The 20,458-nt window shown below is 44.7% G+C and overlaps 1 protein-coding gene across 2 annotated transcripts in view; it reads left to right on the top strand.

The window, feature by feature from the left end:
* DNAH3 (dynein axonemal heavy chain 3) overlaps positions 1–20,458 on the top strand; it is a 175,063-nt gene that overhangs the window by 150,099 nt on the left and 4,506 nt on the right. For both annotated transcript variants that reach the window (XM_047714390.1, XM_047714392.1), the window contains 7 exons: positions 299–2,440; positions 7,741–7,966; positions 10,271–10,515; positions 12,052–12,168; positions 16,365–16,519; positions 17,294–17,461; positions 19,050–19,192. In XM_047714390.1, the coding sequence (XP_047570346.1) occupies positions 299–2,440; positions 7,741–7,966; positions 10,271–10,515; positions 12,052–12,168; positions 16,365–16,519; positions 17,294–17,461; positions 19,050–19,192 (3,196 nt within the window). The remainder of the gene's footprint in view (positions 1–298; positions 2,441–7,740; positions 7,967–10,270; positions 10,516–12,051; positions 12,169–16,364; positions 16,520–17,293; positions 17,462–19,049; positions 19,193–20,458) is intronic.

Below are 20,458 nucleotides of genomic sequence, written 5' to 3'. Positions count from 1 at the left end.
TAGCATCTCCTGTTACGGTACCACAGTGGAACATTTGTTAAGGTTGAATGACCTACATTGACACATTATCATCCTGAGTCTATAGTGTATATTAGAGTTCACCCTTGGCATTGCACATTCTATGGGTTTGGATAGATATATTATGACATGTATCCATCATTATGGTATCATACAGAGTATTTCCCTGCCCAAAACTTCTTGGCAGGACTTTGGATTTTTTCCCCCAAATAGGAGTAACCATTGCAAGCTTTCAAGTCTCAGCCAGAAGGTTTTAGTAGTCCAATCTTGTTCCAAACAGGTAAAATGATAGAAGACTACTGGGGAGTTTCAAGAAAGATTCTGGGAGATCTGAAATTCTTGGAGAGTCTTAAGACATATGACAAAGACAACATCCCCCCAGTGATCATGAAGCGGATCCGGGAAAGATTCATCGATCACCCAGATTTCCAGCCAGCTGTCATTAAAAATGTGTCATCTGCCTGTGAAGGTCTGTGCAAATGGGTGAGGGCCATGGAGGTGTACGATCGTGTGGCCAAAGTGGTGGCTCCCAAACGGGAGCGGCTGAGGGAGGCCGAGGGGAAGCTAGGCACACAGATGAAGAAACTGAACCAGAAGCGAGCAGAACTGAAGCTGGTGGAAGACCGCCTCCAGGCCCTGAACGACGACTTTGAAGACATGAATACCAAGAAAAAGACGCTGGAGGAAAACATTGAAATCTGCTCCCAAAAGCTGATCAGGGCAGAAAAGCTGATCAGTGGTCTTGGCGGAGAGAAGGACAGATGGACAGAAGCTGCCCGGCAGCTAGAGATCCGGTATATTGATTTGACAGGAGATGTGCTGTTATCCTCAGGGACTGTGGCTTACCTTGGGGCCTTTACTGTGGATTATCGGGCACGGTGCCAGAAGCAGTGGTTGGCCCAGTGTAAAGAAAAGGTCATCCCCAGCTCCAGTGACTTCAGTCTCAGCAACACACTAGGAGATCCTGTAAAAATCCGTGCCTGGCAGATCGCTGGGCTGCCCGTTGACTCTTTCTCCATCGACAATGGCATCATTGTGTCCAATTCCAGACGCTGGGCCTTAATGATTGACCCTCAGGGGCAGGCGAATAAGTGGATCAAGAACATGGAGAAAACAAATAAGCTGTCCATCATCAAATTCTCAGATGCCACCTATGTGAGGACGCTGGAAAATGCTCTGCAGCTTGGCACCCCCGTCCTACTAGAAAATGTTGGAGAGGAGCTGGATGCCTTTATTGAACCCATCTTGCTCAAGTCCACGTTCAGGCAGCAAGGGGTTGAGTACATGAGGCTGGGTGAAAACATCATCGAATACTCCAGAGATTTTAAGTTATACATCACAACCCGTTTGAGGAACCCACATTACCTCCCTGAAGTTGCCATGAAAGTCTGCCTCCTCAACTTCATGATCACACCCTTAGGCCTCCAAGATCAGCTCCTTGGCATCGTGGCCGCCAAGGAGAAGCCAGAACTGGAAGAGAAGAAGAATGAGTTGATTGTGGAAAGTGCCAAGAACAAGAAGCAGCTAAAAGAAATCGAAGATAAGATCTTAGAGGTCCTCTCCCTGTCTGAGGGCAACATCCTTGAGGATGAGACTGCCATCAAAATTTTGTCCTCCTCCAAACTGCTGTCTGAAGAGATCTCTGAGAAACAGGAAATTGCCTCAGTAACGGAAACACAGATCGATGAGACTCGGATGGGCTACAAGCCAGTGGCTGTCCACTCTGCCACCATCTTCTTCTGTATCTCCGACCTGGCCAACATCGAGCCCATGTACCAGTACTCCCTGACCTGGTTTATAAACCTCTATGTGCATTCCCTGGCAGACAGCAGTAAGAGCGAAGAACTGGACCTTCGAATTGAGTACATCATTGGACATTTTACCCTCAGCATCTACAACAACGTCTGCCGCTCTCTGTTTGAGAAGGACAAACTCCTTTTTTCCCTCCTCCTGACCATCGGCCTCATGAAAGAGAAAAAGCAAATTAATGAGGAGGTTTGGTATTTCCTTCTAACTGGAGGGGTCGCCCTGGACAACCCCTTCCCCAACCCAGCTCCTGAATGGCTGTCTGAGAAGGCGTGGGCGGAAGTGGTTCGTGCCTCAGCGTTGCCGAAAATGAAGGGCCTGAAAGAACATTTAGAACAAAACCCTGAGGCCTGGAGGCTCATCTATGACTCCACTTTGCCCCACGAGGAGAATTTCCCTGGAAATTGGAAGTTCCTTAAGGGATTGGAGAGGATGGTGATCCTACGATGTTTGCGGCCTGACAAAATCATTCCAGCCATTCGGGAGTTCATTGCTGAACACATGGGTGACGTGTACATCGAAGCCCCTACATTTGATCTCCAGGGGTCCTACAACGATTCCAGTTGTTGTGTGCCGTTGATCTTCGTGTTGTCTCCAGGTGCAGACCCAATGGCAGGTAAGGGCAGAATGTTGTATAAAGAACATAAATGGCCCAGAATGCATGGTCAGGTAACAATAAAATGTCCCGGGAACGCCTGGGTGGCTCAGTGGGTTAAAGCCTCTGCCTTCGGCTCAGGTCATGATCCCAGGGTCCTGGGATCGAGCCCTGCATGGGGCTCTCTGCTCAGCGGGGAGCCGGCTTCCTCCGGTGTCTCTGCCTGCCTCTCTGCCTACTTGTGATCTCTGTCTGTCAAATAAAAAATTAAAAAAAAAACAACAAACCAATAACATGTCCCTTATAGCAGGAATCTCAAACTCAGATGCTTTGAAAGCCAGACCATTAACAGGCTTATGTGCGGCTGGAAGGAGCCACTGAAGATTTCTCCTCCCCACCCCACCCCACCCCCCCACCCCCACAAAGGAAGCAGCAGCTGCTCAGCTCCCAAGCTTTGTGTTGATAATGTGAGCTCAGGATGGCCAGATCATCTGATTTTTCAAGAGAAATCAGAAATATGGAAATCACCCATTTTTACATCTTGATAACTCATTCAAATTTTTTCCTAAAAATTGTGAGGACCAGATCAGGTCTAGTTTTAAGCCTGCTGGCTGTGAGTTTATCATCTTTGTCTTAAATCATTTTCTCTGACTATTGCTTCTCCCAGTTAGGCTTTTCTTTTGATTTTTAAAGTAAATTCCTTTGGATAATTAATACTGTGCATAACTTTGTATAGTTGAGAGAAAAAAAAAAAAGCATTGCAGAAAAGTATAGAACTGTGGCTCAACCGGTACCATTTTCTCCCCTCCAGGGACATTTGGCAAAGTGGGGAAACATTTTTTTTTTTTTTGTCACAACTAGGGGGTGTTACTACAGTTTGGTAGATTGAAACTGAGGATGCTGCTAACCGTCTACTGCACAGGACAGTCCCTCACAACAAAGGATTATCCCCAAATGGCACCAGGTGTTAGTAGTGCTGAGGTTGAGAAACCATCGTGCAGAGTGAAAGGTACATCTTCCTTCCAGAAGTAACCATTATTACCAGTTTGCATATCTTTCCAGAAACCAATTATTGCATATGAACAGGTATGAGTTGTTGACAGGAATAGATTAGTTTTCTGTCCTGTTGGGTCTCAAAGCTTTAGTTTTGTCTCTTGCTAAATGATGAAAGAGGACCAGAAAGGCAAATGACAAAGCTTGCCATTCTGCTGTGGAAGCTGGGGAGTTTGACACCTGCCCCGACCCAGATACCTCTGGGTCAGCACCCCTGCCCCACAGGGGAAGTCAGAGGAGCAAGCTGAAATAAACTGGTACCCTCTCCCCTTTCCCGTACCACCATCCAGTTGTCAAAGATCAATTCATGGCCCCTCTCTAGTAGCTTTGTTTTTTCCCGTATCCCTCACGTGACAGATTTAAACAAGAGAAATGAGGGGAAACCAGGAAAGGTAAAGAAGACAAATGGAGGGGCACCTGGGTGGCTCAGTGGGTTAAGCCTCTGCCTTCGGCTCAGGTCATGATCCCAGGGTCCTGGGATCGAGCCCCGCATCAGGCTCTCTGCTCAGCGGTGAGCCTGCTTCCTCCTCTCTCTCTGCCTGTCTCTCTGCCTACTTGTGATCTCTGTCTTTCAAATAAATAAATAAATAAATCTTAAAAAAAAAAAAAAGAAGACAAATGGAAGAAAGGTCAGGGTTTGTTCTGTAAAATGTTGACAAGCCGGTTACATCCAAAGCCCTATGTTGCATATTCCTGTCTGTCTGTGCTAGAGGCCTGATCAGATTCAGCTTGGATAACTTCCCAGGAGACCTCGTGGCTACTGTGTCCCTCACAGTGCCTCACACTAGGAAGCACCTGCTATCTGGTTGTCTTTCCTTTCCTGATTGAGATTGATCAGGGGACTCAGGCATTGTCAGTGCGATCTGCCTCCCCATTGCGTTTCCCTCGTACAGTTCCCCATCTGGCTCACACTTAATGTGATGATGGTTCTTAATCTTGGCTGCTCATGGGCATCACCTGGGAGGGCTTTAAGAAAAAGCTCCAGGTGCAGGCCATGCCCGCAACCAATTAAATTAAAATCTTTGTGAATGAGGCCCAGGCATTGTGCTTTATAAGCTTCCATGTGATTCCAGTATGTTTTGACCTGATGATTTTTAGCGGCCTTAACAAAATCGTTCCCCAGATCCCTTATTTCATTAGGGGCTGAAAAACGGTATTTTAATTCTATCACTCCTTCCACATTTATTAGCTGGAACTCTCCTACTAAGAAGAATTTTCCTTTGTCAACTCTTTGGTTTACTTGGACTATAGTTCAAAAAGGACCGGCAGAATAGACGTTTAGTTCATTCCCTTGATTTCTCAGCTTTCGGGTTAGTGAATTGGTGCCCTGGTCACCTGCAAAGTTATTTAAGCTGTTAAGATTTTCTTTGCATCATTGTGAACGTATAGATTTTTTTTTTAAAAGAAATTTATTTATTTGAGAGAGAGAGGGACAGAGAGAGAGAAACAGACTCTGCTAAGGTCAGAGCCAGCCGTGGGGCTTGATCTCACAGCCCTGAGATCATGACCCAAGGCAAATCAAGAGTTAGACGCTCAACTGACTGAGCTACCCAGGCTCCTCTTGAGTGCATAGATTTTGACGTAGTGGGTGTTTCAAACATGGCAGTGTTTTATTATTTATCAAGCTTCCTGATTCTCAAGTCATTTAGTCCCCAGACTGTGGGGGCTCCTTCACGCCTAAAATTCTCACATAATCTCAGTAGTTTTTTATAGCTTCCTTGTTGTATAGAATTACCATGTATGCCGGGCTGAGTTTGCATAAGCCTTTCTCAAAGGACTCTTTCCGCAGAGGCCGTAGCATTTGGAAACCACTGTCTGGGTCCTACCAGATGGATCATTGATTGCAGACCTTACTGTTTACTAATTCTCTTTCTGGCTGTGCCTACCTTGTTCTTTTCACCAGTGCTTTAAGTTTTTATCTTCAGTGACAGTGCTTTCCATTTCCAGAAGTTTTATTTGTTTTATTCCAAATCCATGTATTTTTTTTTCCCCACAGAACTCTGAATTTTATTATGCTTTGTGGTCCTTCTTTAATGATTTTGTTAGCTGTGTTTCTTTCATGGTCTTTTTCGGAGATTATATTGATCTGCTAGGACTGCTATAACAACTACCAAAGACTCAGTGGTTTAAGCAAGAGAAATTTATTTTCTCCAAATTCTGGAGACTAAAAATCCCAAATCAAGGTGTCGGCAGGGCTAGTTTCTTCTGAGACCTCTTTCATTGGCTTGTCTGTGGCCTGCTTCTCCCTGCATCTTTATATTAAAGTTTTCTCTCTGTGAGTGTATCTATGTCCCAGTCTCCTCTCTTATAACGACACCAAATCTTATTGGATTAGGACCTGACATAATGACCTCATTTTAACTTAATTATCCCTTTCAAAACCCATCTCCAAATACAGCCACATTCTGAGGTCCTAGGACCACTTAACTAACTGAGCCACCCAGGCACCCCTCTTTTTCTTTTTCTTTTTTTTTTTAAGAGAACAAATTGGAACGCCGGTGTGGCTCAGTTGGTCAAGCATCTGCCTTAGGTCCCAGGGTCCTGGGATCAAGCCCCACATCAGGCTTCTTGCACAGGGATAGTCTCCTTCTTCCTCTGCCTGCTGCTCTCCCTGTTTGGGCACTTTCTCTCTCTGTCAAATAAATAAATAAAATCTTTACAAAAAAGAATAAAGATAAATCTACACCTTTATTGACTTTTCAGTCAGTTTAAATCCTTAAGGGGTATAACATCACCCAATGCTGTGGCCAGTGGCTTAACAGAAAAGTTGCTTTGGATTTTGGCACAAGCTGTACCACTGTTTCCATAAGCACGGGTTACTTTTCCTCACATTACTCTATTTTTGTTCGGTTTGCCACCAGGAGTCACTATGTTGTTCTTCATACACATAATCACGTCTCTTGCCTAGACAGAATTCAGTTTCATGTTGAGCATAAAAACCTCCAATTTTAAGAATAGCCGTCTGCTCTCTCAGGTTGCAAAGAAAAATGGTCTTGGACCACAGCCTTCCAGATGCATTTGTCGATTTGGGAGTCCTGTTCCCAGCAGACTCCACAGGCTCCAATGTGGCAGAAAGAGTATCGTTGCCATTTTCCAAACAACATTTGCTCACTTCATGTCTCTGAGTCACCTTTGGGTAATTCTTGACCATATTTCAAACTTTTTCTTTATTACTATATTTGTCATAGTGATCTGTGATCAGTGATTACAACTTACGGAAAGCTCACATGATGGTTAGTATATTTTGGCAATAAAATATTATAAAGTTAAGGTAAAATGCACTTTTTTTAGACATAATGCTATTGCACCCTTAATGGATAACATATATCATATACATAACTTTTATATGCACTGGGAATCTAAAAAAAATCATTTGTTCACTTTATTACAATATTCGCTTTATTGTGGTGGTTTGGAACCAAACCCTCAGTATCTCTGAGGTATGCCTGTATTGATGCGGAAAAGATCTAAGTGAGAGAAGCAAATGTAGTTTTCTACAATTCTCATAAGTATAATCATATATATGCATTCATTTAAATGTATAAAATACTCTGGAAAGATTCACAAAGAGCTAGTAACATTGGCTGCTTCTGAGGAAGAGAGAAGTGAAAGAGACTTACTTGAAATTTCACTATAAAAACACCTATTTTTCTAGTAAAATACATTAGTAACAACCCAGTTTCTAGTTCTTTGGTTGTGTGCTCACCTCTCTAGTTTTGAGTTCCCTCTTCATTTTTGGCACCTGGGAATTTCTCTTTCTTTCAGACTCTGAATTTTTTTCCGATATGTGTAACTTTTTTTTAAATCAAGACTGTCTATGTATTCAGAACAAAAGAGGAATCAACAGTAGCTTCATTTACCCTCTTACCCAAAGTCCAAACTTCCACATAGAGCGGCTTTTTTTTTTTTTTTTTTTTTTGTCAACAGGAGCCAGTTAGTTTCTTTCCATATCCAGAATTTTTTTTTTAAGATTTTATTTATTTATTTGACAGACAGAGATCGCAAGTAGGCAGAGAGGCAGGCAGAGAGAGAGAGAGAGAGAGGAGGAAGCAGGCTCCCTGCTGAGCAGAGAGCCCGATGTGGGGCTCGATCCCAGGACCCTGGGACCATGACCTGAGCCGAAGGCAGAGGCTTTAACCCACTGAGCCACCCAGGCGCCCCTCCATGTCCAGAATTTTGATGCAACCCTTTTTTCTGCGTTGTTGTTGTTAATATGGTCTTAGTTGGCCTGCCCTTTTTCAGAAGCCCCCTTTTCTTCCTGGATGCAGGCCTGCTGAAGTTTGCTGACGATCTTGGCATGGGAGGTGCAAGAACACAGACCATCTCCCTTGGCCAAGGCCAAGGCTCCATTGCTACCAAAATGATCAACACTGCCATCAAAGATGGGACCTGGGTGGTGTTACAGAACTGCCACCTGGCCACGAGCTGGATGCCCATGCTGGAGAAGATCTGTGAGGAGGTGATTGTTCCTGAAAGCACCAACATCAGATTCAGGTGAGGTGTCCTCCCCACCCAATCCCCACGGCCTGTTTCTTGAGCTGCAGATGTCATGCTGGTGGCTGGGCATGCGAAGGTGAACACAGTTCTGCTTTTAAGAAGCTCTTAGTCTAGCGGAAGACAGACCACAGATGAGTGATGTTGACACCATACACTACCTACTGGACTTGTTTGCACAAGAGCCATGGAGCACAGAAAAGGGAAGGGAAAGTTGGGGAATGCCTGGAGGCCTGACAGTTGCCTGGGGTTTTGAAAGATGAATAAGACTTTACTAGGAAGGACACTGTAGGCAGAAGGGACAGCATCTATAAAAGCAAAAATGTGTATGAGATGTTATTTTGTGACTATGGGGTATATGCTGTGAGACATTGTTGGGGGATGTATTATGAGATGTGTCTGGGAAGGTAGATTCAATGTCAGCAAATCTGACTTTTAAAATATGTGGGTTGTTTTTTTTTTTTTTACCTGGAGTGTGGGCACCATTGTCCAGGCTGCTCTATCCTATATTTCTTGGGCTCTGTAGAATTTTAATCAATATTAGAATCAGCTACTTGTTTTTTCTGAACTTTAACCCCAGCAACACTGGGCTTTGGTTTTTGCATAAACTAGACTTCAAAGCCATTTCCAACTCAAATGTCCTCTTACTCCAGGCCAAGGGGTCAGCAAACAATGGCTTGTGGACGAAATATAGCTTGCTACCTGTTTTTGTGTATCTTGTAAACTAAGTAGAGTTTTATATATTTTTAGATGATGGGAAAAAAATCGAAAAAAGAATAATATTTCATGACACATGAAAATTGAATGAAATTCAAATTTCAGTGTCCACAAATAAAGTTTTATTGAAACACGGCTATGCTCATTCATATACTGTCTGTGACTGCTTTCCCATTACAAGTCATTGTGACCAAGACCACATAGCCTGCAGAGCCTCCAATATTTACTCTTTGATCTTTTACAGGAAAAGTTTGCCAACTCCTGTTCTAGGCCACAAAACTTGCTAGTAATTTTCATTTTAGTCATCTCTGCCCGAAAACAGGAAGGTGTTTGGTATTTATTTACAAAGCCAGATTAGGCCACAGCTTATTGTATTCATGAAAGGTTCATATAAAATTCATGGAAGATTTTGAGGGCAATCCATCAGTTTCAGGAATTCTACCTGGTTCAGGATGATGAGTTGACTAACTACCATCAATGACACACTCAATGAACAAAAATTATTCATGTTGTTATTAAGTTCTTCTATATTACAGTCCTAACCCAAAAGTTGATACTTCAAGTGCCTACAGGAGGCAGGAATATAACACACATGAGTGGAGAGGACAGGCACAAGAAGTCTTGCAGTTCCCACAGTACTCTACCAGTCATCACAGGCTGTCATCCTTGCTATCAGACATCAATGGAGAGATATGGGGACTGCGGTGAACTAGAAGCCTATGCCCTTTAAAGATTTTATTTATTTATTTGACACAGAGAGAGAGAGAGATCACAAGTAGGCAGAGAAGCAGGCAGAGAGAGAGGAGGAAGCAGGCTCCCCGCCGAGCAGAGAGCCCGATGCGGGACTCGATCCCAGGACCCTGAGATCATGACCTGAGCCGAAGGCAGAGGCTTAACCCACTGAGCCATTCAGGCACACAGAAGCCCATGCCCTTTAGAGAAGTGACTGCCTAATACCAAGCAACTATTGCCATACAGGAAGGCGGGCCCCTTGTGATCAGATTTTCTAATATTTTCAAGGGAAGGTGGGAATCTAGAATTAAAAACAAAAAAACAAAAAAACAAAACTCGATTTTTACAAGTTGGCAACTACTTCAAAACTGTGCTTTAACATTGCATTGATTTGCCTGGTATGAGTGAAACACCACATAACTGCCTCCTGACGTAAGGCCTCAGTCCATGTGTTCATGGCCTCTTTCCTGCCTTCCTGGCCACTCCTGGGGTTCCAGGGATAGTATCTGGCCATCATAGATGCTCAGGTAGTCTAGCAAGGGGGGGAATGTGGCATGGCATTTAAGAGAGGGCCTCTGGAGTTGCATCCCATGTCAGTTGATTCTAGGTATTGTGTCCTTGAAAAACCCACATGACCTCTGCGTGCCTCCATTTCTTCAGTGGTACCAGGTGATAGCTAATCCCTTCACACAGGGTGGCTGTGAGGGTTGAAGTGAAGGAAGGGCACATATTAAATTTTTAGCATGGGGTCTGACATCTAGTATGCTTATTACACGGGGGCTATTGTTTTTTGTTACTGTTTGTCAGTATAACTTCTTGTATCGCTCTACCTGCTTAGGTCTGTTTTTCTTGCAGACTCTGGTTAACCAGCTATCCAACAGAGAAATTTCCAGTCAGCATCCTCCAAAATGGGATCAAAATGACCAACGAGCCCCCCAAAGGGCTCCGGGCCAACCTTTTGCGCTCCTACCTCAATGACCCCATCTCGGACCCCGTGTTCTTCCAAAGCTGCACAAAGGCAGTCATGTGGCAAAAGCTGTTGTTCGGCCTTTGTTTCTTCCATGCCATTGTTCAAGAGAGGAGAAACTTCGGACCCCTGGGTAAGAGGTGACAGTGCCCCTGGGCTGCTGGGGCACAGATCACACACAGATGCAGGTGTGTGTTCAAGTTCATACTCAGGGTTGCCAGTAAAATGCTGTATAAGTACATTCCACAGACTATTTGGGACATACTTAGAATAAGCATGATTTGTTTATCTGAAATTAAAATTTCATGGACTGTCCCGTACTTTTATTTGATAAATCCAGCAGCCCCTACATAGACCAGGTCACTATCAATGTCAGGGAAAGAGCTGATCCAAAATCAGAGGTCTCCTAGTTACCAAAGTAATAGGTTGTTGAGAAGATTTGAGGCCTTTCCCTTTGATGGGCATTTGCCTATCTTAGGCACAATAGCCACTTTCCAGGGAGTTGTCTGCAGCTAATTTATGACATTGTAAGTAGTTCTCTACACATGTGCGTAAGAATGAGAGAAATACAGCCGGGACCTTTGTGCTTCCTCTTGAAAAAATAAAAATAAATTTCATTATTCATTTAACCTCTCCATGGCCTAACTTAATTTAATACTTTATATTAACTTAACACTCCTGTTAGAGCAGAACATCAAACTGCTAAATGCAGATTCGACATCTACATGGTTTTAAGGTTGGGCTGCCTCTGATTTTGTTCAAAAGCCTTGAAATGTATTTTCAGCTGTTGTTTTGGGTTAGATAAGGAGGCAAACTGTCCTCTTGGTGATTCTCTCTGAGCATCTTCTTTCCTTCTACCATCCTGACCCTTCCACTGAGGGGTGAAGGGATGAGACAGTTTGGGGGGGGACACTCCCCCTGCATCTGCGTTTCATACATCATGTTCTCCCACCACTGTTCTCCCACCTACATCAGATTTCCAAAAATCCATGTAACGGTTTGGCTTGCAACCAACTGGCCAGTTGTGTTTTCTGTGCCAGACCATGAATTTTATTATTTTTCTACATTTCTTTATTTGAATGTAAATGTTTGGGAGGAAATTAAAGGTCTCTGTTGAGCACAGATCCGACTACCCTTCTGTCTCCCACCATGCCCAGCTGGTTCATGCATTTGTGCCCCTTTCCCAGACCCACTGGGCATTTATCACTATACCCTTGAAAATAAAAGCAGTAGTTTCTTCAAGGTCGGCCATCCCATTTTCCCATGAGTACAATGAAGGGAATTCTCAAAGCTGACTTCGTTCTGTTGCCTAATCATAGATACTGCTGTCTGGCTATGCTTTAGTGTTATTTTTGGAACTCTGTGCATTACCACAGTATTCCAGCCAGGGAGAGTAATTCTCATTCCACAAATCCCACGATATTAACATCTACCTTAACAAATGGGGAGATCCATAAGGAAATTGATTTTAGAATGGATGTTTTCTCAGGCAAAATGGCTCCCACGTTGGCAGTAAATGTCAGGGCTAATAGTTGGCCTGGTGCTTGATCTTCATGGGGCTGAAAGAGGCTCCTGATCTGTAATGATGCTTAACTGTACATCTCGATGTCGGAATGGAAATTATGAGCTCTCAGCACTGAAGCCTCCGATTCTTCCATGCTTTGTGCAGGTTGGAATATTCCTTATGAGTTCAACGAGTCTGACCTGAGGATCAGTATGCGGCAGATCCAGATGTTTCTGAATGACTACAAGGAGGTGCCATTTGAGGCTCTAACTTACCTGACAGGTACTTATGGGAGGAGGCTTTACAATTACAAATCTCCAGTATCGTACTCCACCCTTCTGCTCTTCTGATCCAAATCTATCCATTTATTTACTCACTCATTCAGTCAGTCAACAAACATGGAGCTCTTACTAATGCTGGTCACCATGCCAGATGTTGTAAAAAACTAAGATACAATTCCTACCTTCAGGTGGCTCACAATCTGCAAAGTAAAAAAAAATATATAAAGAAGGGTGGGGCGCCTGGGTGGTTCAGTGGGTGAAAGCCTCTGCCTTTGGCTCAGGTCATGATCCCAGGGTCCTGGGATCGAGCCCCACATCGGGCTCTCTGCTTGGCCGGGAGCCTCCTTCCCTTCCTCTCTCTCTGCCTGTCTCTCTGCCTACTTGTGATCTCTGTCTGTCAAATAAATAAAATTAAAAAAAAAAAAAAAAGAAGGGTACCTGGGTGGCTCCATCGGTTGGGTGTCTCTCTGCCTCCAGCTCAGGTCATGATCTTTGGGTCCTGGAATCGAGCCACACATTGGGCTCTCTGCTTAGCAGGGAGTCTGTTTCTCCCCCTTCTTCTGCCCCTCCCTGCACTCGGGCTCTCTCTGTCTCTCTCTCTCAAGTAAATAGATAAAATCTTTTTTAAAAAATGCTTTTAAAAAGAAATAAAAGACAATACAGTGATAAGTTCAACAAGAGAAATATTTATAAAGTAGAAAAGTAGCACAATGATTAAATCTCAGGGAGGGGGTAGGGGATTATCATGGATAACTTCATGAAGACATAAAGGATGAGTTTTGAGGGATGAATGAGTTCATAAGGGGCAGAAGATAGTAGGGTAGGCAGTGGGCAGGAAGAAGGAGAGCACTCCCAACAGAGGTTCCCTCCGGTGAAAAGGGCACTTGCTGTGTTGTATTAAAACAGTCTATCAGAGGGGCGCCTGGGTGGCTCAGTGGGTTAGGCCTCTGCCTTCGGCTCAGGTCATGATCTCAGGGTCCTGGGATCGAGTCCCGCATCGGGCTCTCTGCTCGGCGGGGAGCCTGCTTCCTCCTCTCTCTCTGCCTGCTTCTCTGCCTACTTGTGATCTCTCTCTATGTCAAATAAATGAATAAAACCTTTAAAAACAAAACAAAAACAGTCTATCCGTGACCTTTTATTAGTCACCCAATATAGACTAGTGCATAATATGGAAGAATGTAAATGTATAAGACTTGGTTGCTTCCCTCAAGGAACAGATCACATAACCCCAAAGAGAGGAGATAAACTATAGATAGGCTAAGTGAGTGCAATCCCATGGCCAGAGGTCAAAATGCGTCTCAGCAGGAAACCCTGGGCATTTTCAAGATTACACACAAGTTCCTTCCTCAGCTCCGTATGTTCGGGGGTTTGGCTGGATCCTTTCTCCAGTCATGCGGCAGGTGCTCTCTATACGCAGTCGTCACACCCAGTCTCCATAGCAACTTCTGAGCCTCACGTTAGTTACCCCGTTTTATGCCTGACAAGACTGAGGCCTGAGGGCAGTGGTTCTCAACCAAGGGCCGTTTTTACCCCCGAGGGGACATTTGGCGACATCTGGAGACATTGTTGGCTGTCACCACTAAATAGGGGTACCACAGGGTAGAGGCCAAGGGAGCTGCTAACCATGCATCAGTGTCCTACAAAGCACGGAACAGCACCCCCCCCCTGCCCAACATACATACACAGAACTACCCAGGGCAACATGTTCATAGTGCTAGGACTGAGAAATCTTGCTTCATAGTAATCATCAAGTTCAGTTGTAAAAGGTCACACAGACCTTAACTCAGCACATTGTCTCCTGAACAAAATCCCAAGTGACGCACACAGCATAAATGCAGTGGCTATTAGACATTCTCTAAAGAACTGAGTCATATTCCTAGCATTTCAGGCCATTCAGAGTCACATGCCAAGGCTCTTCTTCAGAAAGCAGAACGAATGTGTCCTTGCCCTGGGGTAAGGTCTTGGTATGGGACTGTCTGCAACTCGTAAGACGACCCGCCTCCATGGTTTCAGCCAGCTGGAGCATACTCACTTTACCCCTGTACCAGTCAGAATGGATTAGTTAGGCTAAGATAATCAACAGTCCCCACATCTCAAGGGTGTAAGACATCAAAGGTCCATTTCTCGCCCTCTTTACATGTCCATTGTGAATCGGCAAGGGTCTAGGCTCATTGCTATTATCTCTCAGGGTCACAGCTGGCAAAAGCTCCACCGACTCTTGATGCCACGTGTGTGGTCACTGCCACAGGGATAGCACTGAAGAGCTCATGCCAGGAATCAAATGCACACGAACACCTCTCCCACACCCTACCCCCTGCAAGGGACCCTGCCACCTATATGTGCGGCAGGAATGAAAAAAAAAAACAGATACAGATGATCATTAGAACTGTGTACTGACACTGATCAAAGAGACAGGTCTCATCTTTTGGATAGTGGTTATCAAATTAGATGGCCCAAAGTCAATACACTCTTAATCTGATACCCCCAGCCCTTTAGCAGGGAGAGTAGAGACCTTAGAAAAGATAAAACACATCCTGGTGCCTGTGGGAACTTACGCTCTTGTTACCAGAATAGACACATAAGTAGCTATAAAGAAATGCACCTTCCTTTTTTTTTTTTTTTTTAAGATTTTATTTATTCATTTGACAGAGGGATAGAGAGAGCACAAGCAGGCATTGGCGGGGGTGGGGGGGCGGTTGTGCACAGGCAGAGGGAGAAGGAGAAGCAGGCTTCCTGCTGAGCAGGGAGCCCAATGTGGGGCTTGATCCCAGGACCCTGGGATCATGACCCGAGCTAAGGCAGACACCCATCCAACTAAGCCACACAGGGGCCCCAAGAAGTGCATCTTCCTAAACAAACATAAAACTCAAAGCCTACAGGAAATTTCACTGATAAGGAAGTGCCCCATGACTCTGTGCCTGAGATTAACCTTCAGTTGGGTTCCCTCTTGGGAGCCCTCAGCTCTGCCACACTGACTTCAGTGAGGGAAAAACCACTGTCTCTTTAATGTCATATTTTGATTATTGTATCTAATATAGTGCTATCAAAACCTTGTTTATAGGGGCGCCTGGGTGGCTCAGTGGGTTAAAAATTTGTTTATAGCCAGGACAAGCTGTAATGTTCAAACTGAGCTTTGCTAAAGGCTTGGAAAAGTCCACAGGTAAAATAGCTTCTGCCAAGGCTCAAATGACTCAAGAAGTATGAGCTTCCCTTTAGACCTTTACTTCTCCCCTAATGAACCACCCAGGTCCTCCTGCCAGACATTTAGACACTTCCAAAACCAAGAGAAGTTGAGGCCTCTGGCCCCAAACTTGGGCCGTACTTCCTGTTTCCTGTCTGTAGACCTGCGTCTTCCTGGAATGGTTGGAATTGGAAGTGAGCCCGTCTGTCACACACACTACATACACAGATGTGTTTCCTCCCTGCAGACTAGCGTGTTGTCCATAACTACGAAATGCCAGGTGGCACCCACATACTGTGGAATCTGGACCAGCTAGAAAATGTGTCATGGGGTTACTGAGAAGGACTTGATGTGGCTTCCAAAGAATTACCCAATTCTTTTTGTAGAAATCTGAGTGTAGAAACCTGAGTCTCAGCGAATGATATTAATGAAGTGGGTAGAGTATCCCAAAGCAGGATGTATGGGATAATCTCAATTTTCTAATATATATATGTATTTGTAATAGCTATAATAAATTGAATGCTTTCTGTGTGCTAAGCATTTTGCTAATTGTTTTATAAGCTTTATTAACCACAACCTTGTAAATGGATACTGCAATTATCTCTGCTTCTTGATGGATGAGAAATTGCTGGAATTGGAACCCAGGACTATCTCATGCCAGAGTGCTTGCCCTGAACCACCTTTCTGTAATGCCTTTCACATACGTATACACACATACACGCACACATGAAGAAGAGACCTAAATGTTCGTAATTACCTCTGGTGGAATTATTGGTGATTGTGTTGTTTTTCTCTCAGTTTATTTCTGCTTCCTGATTTTTCCTATGGTTAATATGTACTATTTTTGTAGCAAACATAATACCAAAAAGACCTGATGTCATCCCAAGGTGAGCATTGGTTTCAGCAACCCTGTTTCTCAGCAGAGCTTCTTGGCTGGAAGAATCCTGTTTTAGGTTAATGACCAAGTTCATTATGACCTTCCCTGGGCTCATCATCTTCCTGTTGGTTGTCCCCAGGGGAATGTAATTACGGAGGCAGAGTGACTGATGACAAAGACAGGCGTCTCCTGCTGTCCCTTCTGTCCACGTTCTACTGTAAGGAAATTGAGGAGGATCATTACTGTCTTGCTCCTGGAGACATTTACTATGTCCCTCCTCATGGCCCCTACCAGGTGAGGGGCTCGGCAATCCTCATGTGGCTCGGGGCTGCAGTGTAAGCAAGGAGGGCCCAGAGGTAGCCTTGGGCTTTCTGACTTAGGTCCATAAGCTATTTTCAATATTCCAAAAATCCTCTAAGAGGGACATTATTACTGTTTAATGAAAGCTAGGCATTTGATAGATAAGGTCTTTTCAGAATGTGGGGTCGATGTTGGGAGTTTAAGGGGAAGGATGGCTAAGATGAGGGTTTAGCAGTAAATAGGCTGGAAATTGGTACTTGAAAACAAAGGTTCAAAAGATAGTCAAAGGAGAAGGACAGAAAAACTGGAAGGAAGAATGAGAACAGGAAGAATAGAACGGAATTCTTTTATCGAATACCTGTTATATGCCAAGGCCCATTCCTCTGTAACCTCACTTATCTTCCCATTTACAAATAAGGAAACTAGGGGTCAAGTTTACACAATTAGTTTGCAGTGGAGCTAGGATCCAAATCCAGCTCTGTCTGAATGCAAAGCCAGAACTATGAGGAGGAAATAAGGAGAAGCTAGGGGTGGGAAGGGAGATACTCAGACCTCTGCCTTCATTTTCACTCCCCAGAAAACCATATGAGAAAGAGCTTGGTGTTTACCCTGTGTGTGTGGTTGGAGGGGGTGGTTGGTGTGTGGGGTGGTGGGAAGGTGTGCTACCAACCCAGCGCGATTTGCTTGGGTTAGGTCCAGCCCATCCCTCAGTGATCTCTGGGACCCCAGGGAACCTGGGTTTGTGTCAATTGAAGATTTCCTTTCCAGTCCTATATCGACTATCTCAGGAACCTACCCATCACAGCCCACCCAGAAGTCTTTGGCCTCCATGAGAACGCTGACATCACCAAGGACAACCAGGAAACCAACCAGCTATTTCAAGGAGTGTTGCTGACCCTCCCTAGGCAGTCAGGAGGGAGTGGCAAGTCCCCTCAGGTAACCAGGTGTGGGGCAGGAGACCTAATTCTGTTTCCCAGGCAGTTTTCCACCTGGTGGTCACACAGGATTGTGGCTGATGACCAGGGAAGCAGAAGAGGGGAGGTCTGGCAGACCCCTGAGTGAGGACATGGGTTCTTGAGTCTTCCTGCTAAGAGTCCTCAGATACAGAGCTGGAAGAACACCAGTGTTTCCGGATACTCCTCATGGTTCATTGCTATACCCATATATCATCTATACTCCATATATATAATATTTAAAACTAAATCTCTTTTGCTTAAAAACATTTCATTTAAAAGCTGCTCATCAGTGCCATAAATGGAAACCCAGTGTCATTTCCATAAAGTCATGACAGCCACAAAAAAGAAAATGAAAGCTAATGAAAGTTATTAGATTCCTTGCAGATGACGTTGCTGAGGCCCCTCTGGCTCCTTGTGGAAAGGGGAAGCTCAGCCAGTGTTACAACACATTTAATTAGCACTGGTCTGAGACTTTGTCCTTGAGAAGAATGAAAAGAGAAAGGCGGCTGAAACTCAGAAAGAGAGTGACTTTCTCATCATGTGATTCAACATGATTTGCTCCATGTCCTGGAAACACCTAGAATCAATCATTTTGGGTGCCTTTCCCAGTTAGTGCACACTTTATGAAGTGAAGACCTGGTCCACCATCCTCAGTCTACAGAAGGAGGTGAAACGAACCCAGTAAAAGGAAGAGACCTGCTTCATAGCTTTCATAACTCAGGCTGAGCCAGACCCAGGACCACCATCTCCTGACGCTGCCACACCCTCTTCTTTCCTGTCCTTCCCTTCCCTTCTCCACCTTCTGAGCTAACCCATGTTGAAGCCCTCTCACCTGTGGGTTTCTCTTGCTTTGGCTCATAGTGCCATAAGTGATAACAGGTAGGAAGATAAAGCAGCCTGCTTGGTCTCAGTTTAGGGATGGAAATTCACCTCATAGGAGAGAGGAGAGGGAAGGAAGTGCATGTTCCAAGCCTCTCAGATCCACCGGAGGTCTCTGCCTCTCTCACAGCCTGGTCCTACTCCTTGTTCTTGTAGGCCTGTCCCCTCTCCACTTGGCCAACTCCATTGCCCTGGACTATTCTTGCTCAATCCTGAGGAATGGCCTACTACCTTCCCAGGTGTCCTGGCCTGTCACTGGCACTGAGCAAGAGTCCCATCTGTACTGTGAACTGGTTCTGAGACACTGGCTGAGGGAGCTGTGGGAGATGCTCTACTAGAGCTGACCTCAAAGACAGGAGCTGGCAGGGTTCAGTTCTGCCCTGAGGCTACCTGACAGAGCAGGAATCCCTGCCTAACCCTCAGGCCCTTGCTTCAGGTGTGAAAAGAGGGCTCTCATTGCTCTGCTCTTTTGCTTTCTGGGCCAAGAGGGGATGCCGTCCCAAAGACCGGTAGAGAGGTAAGGGCCCTCCTTTCTGCCAGGCAGAGTTGGCTTCTGTGGGAGAGCTCCCAGGAAGGTCATACAGACTGTGATTAAAAAGACCAGTGCCCATTGGTTCAGATTTACCCACACAAAACCACAATGTACAGGCCTTGTTTCTCATTCACTTCTCTACTGTCTGTGCTTTAAGGAAGTGATTGAAGAGCTGGCCCAGGACATACTCTCCAAGCTTCCCAATGACTTTGACCTGGAAGTGGTTGTAAAGTTGTATCCTGTAGTCTATGAGGAATCCATGAACACCGTCCTAAGGCAGGAGCTCATCAGATTCAACAGGTAGGCCAGATGGTCTTACTTGGATCCTGAGAACTTGAATCCTGGGAGTTGGAGTGTAGGGGTATGATCTAATGGGCAGTAACAGATGTGTACACTTGATAAGGGCTGCTGTGCAGAGGAGGTGTTTGCCCCTCCCATAGGGAGGGCTATAAGTAGGACCATCCCAGCATGCATTCACCTACTGTTAAATCATTTTTTCTATTCATTCTCATACTCATTTTTTCTATTCATTCTCGTACTCATTCATTCATATGACACCTGTAAAATAGGGTTAAAACCAATACCAAGCAGACTAACAGTAAAAGTAACTGTTAGAACCACTTTTCTTTAGGCCTTATTGCCAGGTATGGCTCCAAGCACCATGCATGTGTTTGCATTCAAACCATATAGTAGTCTTTTGAAATATGCACAGTTAGTAATCCCTCTGCCACCATTTTACAGATGAGAAAACTGAGACCTAGAAGGGTTAAGTACAAGGTCCCATAGTCATTCAGTGAGAGAACTGATTTTGAACCCAGGCTGTCTGATCCCAGAGCCTATGCGCTTAGCCAATATGTGAAATCAGTATGAACAGAGAAAGTGGTGGAGAGAAGTTTATCCCATTACCCCAACCACAGAGTTGGGAAGGGTTGTTATGGGCTGGCCATGGGACTAAGGGTCTCGGGCCCTCCTCACTTCTCCAATTACTATATATAGCATAGAGCCCAATAGATATCTTGATTTGACTTCTAAATAAAAATGAAGGGATTCTCAAAGACCATCTGTGCCAAATGAGAAAACTCATCACTTCTGCTTTCAAGTCCAAGGTCCCTACTGCTCCCAGTTCTTTATCTGTTAATTGTCTCCCTTTTGCCTCTTTGGTCATTGCTCAGTTTTAGGGACAGCCCTGATTCTGAAGGACTAGAGAACTGGAAGAATGTTATATAAAAATTCCTTGCCTTCCAGTCTTAGGATTACTCTCTAGAGTCAACAGACAGTTGGCCATATGGGGGAACCAAGCAAAGTATAGGCTGTGAGCTAGGATGTAGCAGCACTGCTGTGAGTCAGATACCTTGGCATGATGGAAAGAGAGTTGTCATTCATCCAGATACTAAGCCTCATGGCTTCCCTCTTCTAAGGTCACTGGAGCTCTTCTTAGTTGTTGCAGGGGCCTTCACTAGCCTTTCCCACTGGTTATTGTACTAGAAGAGAACAGGGTAACAGCCATCTTATTTTCCAAAGATGGTCAGGATTAATCACATTGAGTAATACTCTTACATTCCCCCC

Source organism: Lutra lutra, chromosome 18 (assembly GCF_902655055.1).
Source record: "Lutra lutra chromosome 18, mLutLut1.2, whole genome shotgun sequence".
In the NCBI taxonomy this organism is placed as follows: Eukaryota; Metazoa; Chordata; class Mammalia; order Carnivora; family Mustelidae; genus Lutra; species Lutra lutra.
The sequence above is the reverse complement of the archived record's forward strand: the minus strand, read 5'-3'. Positions and strand labels throughout refer to the sequence as shown.